The sequence below is a fragment of the Phodopus roborovskii genome, unplaced genomic scaffold (genome assembly GCF_943737965.1).
Source record: "Phodopus roborovskii unplaced genomic scaffold, PHOROB, whole genome shotgun sequence".
NCBI classification, from domain to species: Eukaryota; Metazoa; Chordata; class Mammalia; order Rodentia; family Cricetidae; genus Phodopus; species Phodopus roborovskii.
The window spans coordinates 11,036,113-11,045,449 of NW_026125052.1; the positions used below are offsets into that span (position 1 = coordinate 11,036,113).

Below are 9,337 nucleotides of genomic sequence, written 5' to 3' on the forward strand. Positions count from 1 at the left end.
TTGGAAAGCAAAGGCATTCAGAGCTCTGTCAGCTGGAGGCCAGCCTGGTCTACATAGTGTGTTTCAGGACAACCAAGGATAGGTAGAGAGACCTCCACCCTGAAAGCAAAAAAAAAAAAAAAAAAAAAAAAAAAAAAAAGAGAGAAAAAGAGCAGTACATGGTCTTAACCATTGAGCCATATCTCTGGCCCCAGAAACTATACTACATTCTTTTGTTTGTTTGTTGAGACAGGATTTCTCTGTGTCTTGGAACTAGCGCTACAGACCACGCTGGCCTTGATCTCAGAAATCCACCTGCCTCTTCCTCCTGAGTGCTGGGATTAAAGAGGTACACTAACACATCTGACCAACTGCATTCTTAAATTGAGGATTACAATCCAGATTACTACAGGTTGGACATGGTCAAATAATCTTATTGTCTATCCAAAGGTGACAACTACTATTCAGCTCCAATTAGTAATTTCTGTGGATAAATGGCCAACCAGTATTTCCAGATCATTCTTGTTTTAAAATTTAACTATTGGTCTGTGATTTCAAAACCAGCCTGATCTAGATAGTGAGTTCCAGGACAGCTAGGGCTACATAGAGATCCTGTTTCAAACAAAACAAAACAACACCAAAACAAATAAACAACCAAAGAATTAAGTACTAAGGCTGAAGAGATGACTCATTGGTTAAGATCACTGGCTATTCTTCCAGGGGACCTACCTGGGTTTCCTTACCAGCACCCACACAGAAGCTAACAATTTTAATTCCCATCCCAAGAGATCTTATGCCCTCTCCGGACCTCCATGAATACCAGGCACAAATTAGTTCACAAGGTTACATGCAGACCAAACATCAATACACATAATAAAAACAAAAATTTAAAAATTATTAGTTTTTTATATGAAAATATTCTTACAAGTAAGAGTTTAAAAAAAAAAAAAAAAAAAACCCTGAAACTGGGCAAACCATTTGAAACTGTACAAACCAACCATCCATGTTGCCTGGCTGAAGAATCTCAGTAGCTTATAGATCTGCTCCAAAGCCTCATAACTTACCCCTGCTAATTACCAACATCTCTTCTAGTCAACAGTCTGGACTAATAGTCACAGCTCTAATAAAATCGGGGTCACACCTTCTTCATGGTGGGATTACACATCCAATCTAATACACTTCAGTTGCTTGGACCTTAACAGTAGCAATTGAAATAAGACTGTGCAAGACAGTAAGAAAATAGATAAATTGAGCACAGTGGCACACATCTTTAGTCCCAGCAACTCCTGAGGCAGGAGGATCACAGATTTGAGGATATATACTTCAAACCCCATTTCATAAACCCCAAGCAAACAAATGAAAAGGAATCAGGTAAATAGTGTTTGCTGACATAAACTGACATTATCTTGCTGTAGTGTCAGCAAGAAAACCGACCAGATTCTCTGACAAACAAGTCATACACACCCACTCACCTCTGTCTGAAAAATCAACCACCTGTTCCGTTTCAGAGCCAGATGAGCGAGTCTGCCGAAGAGGGTACTTTTTTGGAGTCACTGGGGTGGGCTGCTGCTGACTACGGGTCACTCTTCTGGTAGAATAGGCAGGTTCCTCAGTGCCAAAAGATGGCAAATTTCGAACAGGGCTGGAATCTGATCCCAGTTTTAAAAGGTAAAGGAAAAAAGAAAAAAAAACCCATTTTATTCCCATCCACAATGATTAATAAGAATGATTAATAAGAATGCAGTTCCTTCTCTTCATATTTCACAAAATCCAACCAAGTTCTTAGAATATATCAATCTCACTAAATAACCCATGGTAAAGGAGTTTAGCTCAGATGTAACAATATAACAACAGAGCATGAGACTTTAAGCTCTGTAGTAAAGACTACTCCATTCAATTCCACGCCACATAGCAAACATATGTGGCATTTGAGCAAGTTAATGTCTCCAAGCTTGCTTCTCTATCCATGAAAAAGAAAGATTCTAGTCAGGCGGTGGTGGTGCACACCTTTAATCCCAGCGCTTGGAATGCAGAGGCAAGTGGCTTTCTGTGAGTTTGAGACCAGCCTGGTCAACAAGAGCTAGCTCCAGGACAACCTCCAAAGCCACAAAGAAACCCTGCCTCGGAAAAAAAAAAAAAAAAAAGAAAAAAGAAAAATTTTTACCTTAGTTTGGGGAAAACAGAGAGAGAGAGAGAGAGAGAGAGAGAGAGAGAGAGAGAGAGAGAGAGAGAGAGAGAGAGAGAAAAGAGAAAAAAAAAACCACACACACACTAGCAACATATTCTTCAAGTTTATTGTGAGAAGAGTTCTTTACCAGTATTAACTACATCACCTATTCCCTTGCTACAGGCCATCATAATACAGATATCCTAAAGCTAACAAAATAATACACATGTATTGGGGGGGTACTTATTCTTTCTGATTATCCATGTATTCTCATTCAAAGTCATAATGGATTCCAAATGTACAAAAATTGTTAAGCAGACCTAGTGACATAAGTGTTCCTAGTACTTCGGAGTCTGAGGCAGAATGATAGCAACTTACAGGCCAGCCTGGGCTACCTAAGGATAAACTGGCTCAAAACAAACAAATGAAACTTACCTAAATTTTGGATTTTTTTGTTTGTTTTTTTGAAAGCTTTATTTTTGTATGAGCAGAAAAGGGCATTGGATTTCCTGGAGTTGCTAATGGCATAAATCACCACGTGGGTGTTGGGAGTTGAACCCAGGTCCTCTGAAAGAGCAACTAAGTGTTTTAACTACTGAGCCATCACTCCAGCTCCTTGTGTTCTTCCCATAGAGAATCTACTCTGAAGCCTTCATAGATCTTTCATATCTCCAACAAGGAAACAGATTCAAAGCTGAAACTGAAGAATATTTTAAATAACAACATCCTATGACAATGTGTGAAAGGAGTTGAAATTCTCAAGCTGTCAGGAGAGATTAAGTTAGTACAGAGCCATTTCTCCAAGCCCATACACTTTCAGAGGCTCTTTTCACCAGGCTGTCTATATTTCACATTAGGGAGGGTGGTCTTATCCTGTGGCTGATGCTCAAGAGTTATGCAGCTCCATGGCCAAAAAAATAAAATAACTGCAATGCTCCCCCAAGCTCATATGTCTAGCTGTTTGAATACCATAACCTTTAGGACATAGCTAAGAACCCTTAGGATTCTTTGCATATATGGTTCCTTCTGCCTAAATTTTTCTCACCTTTCAAATTGTAAAATCCTACTGAATTCCTACCAGACAACAATATGGTTTCCCTATCTTTGGGTTTCCACAGGATTCCTTAACAAATTACATTTATTTGTGCATATATGCACACCCACCCATCCATATGTCTGTATCTATCTATCTATCACAGATAATACATACATAAATAAATATATTTTGGGGTTTTTTTTGGGGGGGGTGGGGAGCCAGAGTCTTGGTATGTATCTCTGCCTAACTTTGAACTTTCTGTGTAGACCAGGCTGGCCTTGCTGCACTCCTGTGTTTCCAAAGTGCTGGGATTCAAGATATGCACCACCACATCCAGCCCCGTATTATAATTTTTTCTATTTACTCTATCATGGAAGACTAATAATCACCTTTGTGTATTAGCTAAAACCTTTCTTCCACACTGAACAGAACTATGAGGGACAAAAGGCTACCCACCAAATAAGCCCAAATGGCTAAGTACACTAGAGAGTCTTCCACCTACCTTCAACCATAAGCCCTTTGTGTTTTCACTACCAACGCAAAATTCTGGGTATTTATTCACACACTATTATATCTATCAAATGTGACTCTACATTCTACATTAAACATGCTTTTAGACACAATAAGCCTCACTAATACATTCAATAGGTATTTAGGCCCCTAAGCCACTTTTACAAAGTGATGAAATGAAGGTTCCATCCATAAAAAGTTCATACCATTTTATGATGACTGGTAACACTACAAAAATCTCAACAACAACAACAACAACAACAACAACAAAAAAGACTCAAGACACCTGTGTGTCACATCTATGCAAGCTGCAGCCTATAAACAGGACATGGTATCTGACGGAAATCATTTTGAAGACCAGGTATTTCTGCATTTGCCTTACACTTTGTCACAATCTATTACCTACACCAAGCTAAAGGATCAGTCTCCCTTCATAGTTCATACTAGCACAACAAAATGGTCTGTCCACTGGGAGGAACAGTGAGGAAAACAAAAAAGACCTTTACCTTGAGAGCTCTGGCTGAGCCTGGCTGAAGAGCGGGTGACTCGGGCAGACCGTCGTGACGTGCCATCACTCTCTGAACTGTCTGTGTGCTCGAGATCTGTAGAAAAATCGGAATCTTCGGTTCCATCTGAACTACTGCCTGCATTTCTCTGTAATACCATAGATCCAGACATTAGCATGGAAGCATTTGGTGTGGGTTTCTATTAGCACTGGAAGTAAAATGAACAGTGATGCTGAAGCACCAAGTTCCAATGTAAGAAAGGACTCCACCACAATTTCCCTCCCTGCTCAGAGGAACCATCCTTCACTTCACACGTTAGTGAAATAACCTACAAATAAAATTACTTGGAAAGAGAAGTAATTCTTACTGTATTATCCCTAATTCTGAAACAGTTCAGATTGAATCATTAGAACTCTCATAAGAGATTAGCACAGATTGGAAATAAAAGCACCTAACCCAACAACAAAACACCCTAATCAAAATGGTCTGGCTAGCAAAGCTCTGCCAGGAAAAAAGAAAGAAAAAGAAAAAGCAGAGATAGCCCAGTGGCTAAGAATGTATACAGCTCAAACAGAGGACCTCAGTCAATCCCCAGCACCTACGTGGTGGCTCACAACTGCCTGTAACTCCAGCTCCAGGGGAACCAATGCCTCCAGCCTCCTGGGGCACCTGTACTCATACATACATACACAGAGTTAGACCAATATAACTAAATCTTTTTAAAAAAGAAAAGTACACAGTAGTATATAAAATGTTAATGCAGGGCCTCTTTTAACCTAAGGGAAAATTTTATTCAAACTATCAACAAAAATCACATCAGCTGGGCATGGTGGCACATGCCTTTAATCCCAGAAGAGATAGGAAGATCTATGTCAGATCCAGGTCAGCCTGGTCTGCATGAGTTACAGAACATTTAGAGCTGCAAGAGACCCTGCCTCAAAAAATACACAAAAACAAACACATTCAAGAAGAGATGGTTCACTGGTCAAGAGAATGTGCTGCTCTTGCAGAGGACCTGGGTTCAATTTCCAACACCCACATAGTAACTCACAGCTGCCTGTAACTCCAGTTCTAGGAGCTTCAGCAAGTTCCTCTGGCCTCTGCAGTTACCTGCCAACATATTTATGGCAAATCTATATACACAAATGTATACACATGCATATCGTATACAAGCAAAAAGAATTAAAAAAACAAAACAACAACAAAAAACCTCACTAAATAGACATTTTATGGCCTATAACTCTAATACCAAAAGAGTTTAAGTAGCAAAAGACACAAATTATTTTCTTAGCCACCTGCCCTTGAAGTTTCTCCACATGAATATTATAAGTGCTGGGAAAGGAATTTATAGTAAAGACTTATAGGTAATCAAAAAGTTTTGGTGTTTTTTTTTTTTTAATTAGATTTTATTCTATGACAGCTCTGCCTATATGTCTATCACACACATGCCCTTAGAGGTCAAGAGAAATGAAGTCACAAATGGTTGTGAGCCACCATGTGGGTCCTGGGATCAGGACCCAAGGCCTTTGAAAGAGCAACAAGTGCTCTGAATTAGTTTTTTTTAAAACTCACCTTGCATCCCCAGTCATAATTGTCAGATAGCCTCCTGAGGAATGATTAGCTATTAAGATTACTTTTTTTAAAATTTTATTTATTTTTATTTTATGTGAGCTGATGTTTGCCTACATGAATATCTGTGTGAGGGCATAGGGTCCCCTAGAACTGAAGTTACAGACAGTTGTGAGCTGCCACGTGGATGCTGAGAATTGAACCCAGGTCCTTTGGAAGAACAGTCAGTGCTCTTAACCACTGAACCATCTCTCCAGCCAAGATTACTTTTATCTTTTAAGAACTTACACTATGCCAGAAATAGAAGAAAATTTACTGAAATCACTACAGCACCTCAAGCTTCAGTCCTAATATTTTTGGCAGGGCAGGACTGGGATGCACTGAGGACCCAACTTTGGGCTTCAAGGCACTAACCACACACCACTGAATTAACTACACCCTAGCTCCAGGTCAAAATGTGTTATTCACACAATAAGCTGCAGGAGAGCTAAGTATGTTTGGAGTTAATCATTCTTAGATTTTTAGAAGGAACACATATATTCTGCAAATAACCTCCACACTAAACACACTAATGCTTCTATAGGAAATTGAAATGTAATGTTACACTAAATGAGGGTAGTTTAGGAAAGATTTGCCATCAAACAAGTCACTAACATATTTACACGTGGGTTGTTTTTCAAACAGGATCTTGTTATATAGCTCAGGCTAGCCTGGAATGTATCATATAGCCCAGGTTTGCCTTGAGCTCATGGTGATCCTCCTGCCTCAGTCTCCAGAGCACTAGGACTATAGGTGTGTGCCACTATACCAGCAAGAGCTTACATTTCTTCTTTTTCTTTTTGTGATAGGATATACCTTGAACTACAGAGATCCACCTCCCAAGTGCTGGGATTAAAGGTTTACGAACAACGCCCTGTAAGAATTTACTTTTTCCAGGAATTCTGGTTATTTGGAAAATGCTAAAAGGAGACTGGACCTATTCCAACATACTAGTATATATGTTGTATGTCTCTTGCATTTGGTCTGCCTGGACATAAACACAACCTGTCAACTCTGGTCATTTTGAGACACTAATGTAAATATTCAACTTGGGAAGCCTCCATGAAAAATGATTTCTGCAGAAATATGAATACCAGCCATCTATCCATCCATATATTTCATTCATAATCTGACCATAAATGAGTAAAGGCTCCAGAGTCACAGAGTATCACTAAAATAAAAGGCAATCTTTAAGGTCATCTCATCCAATGACCCAGACAGGAATCCATAACCTTCAACCAATTCTTCCTGGCTTAACGCTTCACCATTTTCTTGAGTTAACTGCTTCCTTACAGTGCACATAATTTCAGGGAGAGGCTATACCGCAGGCTTCTTTGCCTGTGTTCTCCACTCAACTGTGATCATTCATAATTTTTAAATCCCTAGCAAACAACATGTAGCAAGTGGTCAGTACACATCTGTGGAACTGCACTACATCTGTTCTGTAGTTCTAGCTTGCCTCTGCTTGACAAGCAGCCTAGAGCAGTTCAGCTGTCCTCCCTATGTTCAGCTAGAGAGACAGCTCAGCAGGCAAGAGCACACACCCTGTTGTTAAGCATAAAAGCCTCAGTACACATCCCCAGCATGCATTAAAGAAAAGAAAGAAAAATTGCAAGAGCCTAGAACCCTAACACTGGAGAGGCAAGACAGGTAGATCCAGAAAGCCATAGAGGAAGATGTCCTGCTCAGGCCTTGGCATACAATGTCACTCAAGTGCATACACCACACACAGGCTCATGTATTTCCTGGGTGATTTCAAAATTCAAAAGATCCTTCTAATTCCATCAAGTTGTGCTATTTTTCCAAAATGCACTTTCCAGGAAATGTCAAACTGAACAAATAAGTGGAAAGGATGTCTGAGAATGCAACAGGCATGCAAGGAATCCCTTGGGAGTGGGCGCTGGTTTTTCCACCACCCATTCCTCTGTTTTGTTGTGCCCCCCCCCAACCGAAAACCAAGTGGTCTCCCCAACTCGCCTTTGCACCTATCGCCATCTCTATCCGGAAGGGCGGAGCCTTGTGCGACCCAATCCAGGCCTTGCTAAACCACACCCGCCACAAGAACAGACTGCGAAGCTAGGCCAATGAGGAAAAGAGCGAGCATTCTCCACAGCCAGTGGCAGAGTACCGGGGCCAGACCTAGACACCGCCCACGCACGCGGGGAGGTGACCGTTGGGCCCAAACAGGCGGCGTCACCATCCAATCAATATGCTTCGAGACGTTTCAGCAACCAATTAGCAAGAAGAACGCCTCCGATCCAGGCAAGCAGAGGGCGGGAATAGTTAGAAGCATAGGCCGAGGCCAGGGTCGGGCCCACATTTTTCTGCCTGGTACCGAGAGGAGGCAGGGTGGCTAGGCTAGGTTCGGGGGAGCGGGAAGTTGGAACCCAGCCACTGCGAGGCGTGGCCAACTGCGTCACGTTGCTCAATCGACTCTCCTCAGAAACCCGCCACCCCGTCTCTGCCATTTCTCACCTTCCTTCGCGGCATTGCCGGCGGCTGCAGCCCAACGGTTCCGATTCGGGCGGCGGCAGCAGCAGCAGCAGCAGGAACGGGGGCTCCGGAGGGCTCCGTGGCGGCCTCTGTAGCAGTCCCAAACCCTGCGGACGATCCCAAGTGCCTCCTGCCTCTCAGCGTCTAAAGCCTTCTGCGCAGGCGCCGCGGGCTGAAGCGCTTTTTCCTTCACTTCCGGCTGAGGCTCACGTCACCTGACGTTTAGGCCAGAGAGGATACTGGGAAGTTTGCAGCTTTCAGAGAGGCTAGTGAGCGCCATTTTGGAGTTGGGCAGGAAAGGACACCAATATGAGACCTTGGGCCAGCCAATTTTAGTATCCTTTGGGCTTAGGTAGCCATGATTGTTGGGGGCAGGCGTCTGACAGTTGAAGTTAACCGTTTTCATCTTTATCTTGGGCAAAATCCTCTCTTCCTGGTCGTTTTAGTTTCTGGCGAGGAGGAAGGAAAACCCCAGAATCCACCAGGTTGTCGAGCTTTAACCCTTTCGTTTCCTAATCCATCAAAGGACGTTTCCGTTTATCAAGCTAACTCCGAGTTGGGAAGAGACATTTTGCCTAAGGAACTGTTCTAAGACCTATGCTGTGTGCCGGAGTGGTGTGAATGAGATTTGAATAAAGGATTGGCAGGGTTATGTCGGTCATGAAGTTTCCTGTCTGGTAGAGGAGACATTGCCCTTGCATTAAAAGAACCGCAAGTAAGTTACGTTCACGTTACAGGATGATGCAAAGCCGTTCTCCGTAGCGTCAGAGAATTCCCACTTTAGCTCTGCGGTGAAACGCCCCCCGGCCTGTCAGTATTCTGCTTTGGTTTGCGAGCTCTGGGTGGCTGGAGAGGGGGCGAGGAGGTGAAATGAATATGAGGGCGCTGTACCAAAATCGGAGAAGCTTGAACTCCATTCAGCCATGTGACCTCCGTAGCCCAAATTAAATGCAGGAGCCACGAACTGGGGATGAGAGGTGGAGAAAGAAATATTTTTAAAGGCACTGGAGCCCCCCCAAAATGAATGAGTATTTAAAT

At 42.4% G+C, this 9,337-nt stretch overlaps 1 protein-coding gene across 5 annotated transcripts in view; it reads right to left on the reverse strand.

The window, feature by feature from the left end:
• Kat7 (lysine acetyltransferase 7) overlaps positions 1 to 8,604 on the reverse strand; it is a 35,310-nt gene extending 26,706 nt beyond the window's left edge. For 2 of the 5 annotated variants that reach the window (XM_051205185.1, XM_051205036.1), the window contains exons 1-3: positions 8,282 to 8,604; positions 4,199 to 4,346; positions 1,452 to 1,628 (exon numbers count right to left, since the gene is read on the reverse strand). In XM_051205185.1, coding sequence (XP_051061142.1) covers positions 1,452 to 1,628; positions 4,199 to 4,346; positions 8,282 to 8,296 — 340 coding nt within the window. In that variant the 5' untranslated portion in view covers positions 8,297 to 8,604. Of the gene's footprint in view, positions 1 to 1,451; positions 1,629 to 4,198; positions 4,347 to 7,783; positions 8,113 to 8,281 lie in introns of those variants that run through there. The other 3 variants (XM_051205267.1, XM_051205107.1, XM_051204957.1) reach the window with 3 other exon arrangements.
• Positions 8,605 to 9,337: the final 733 nt, after the last annotated feature.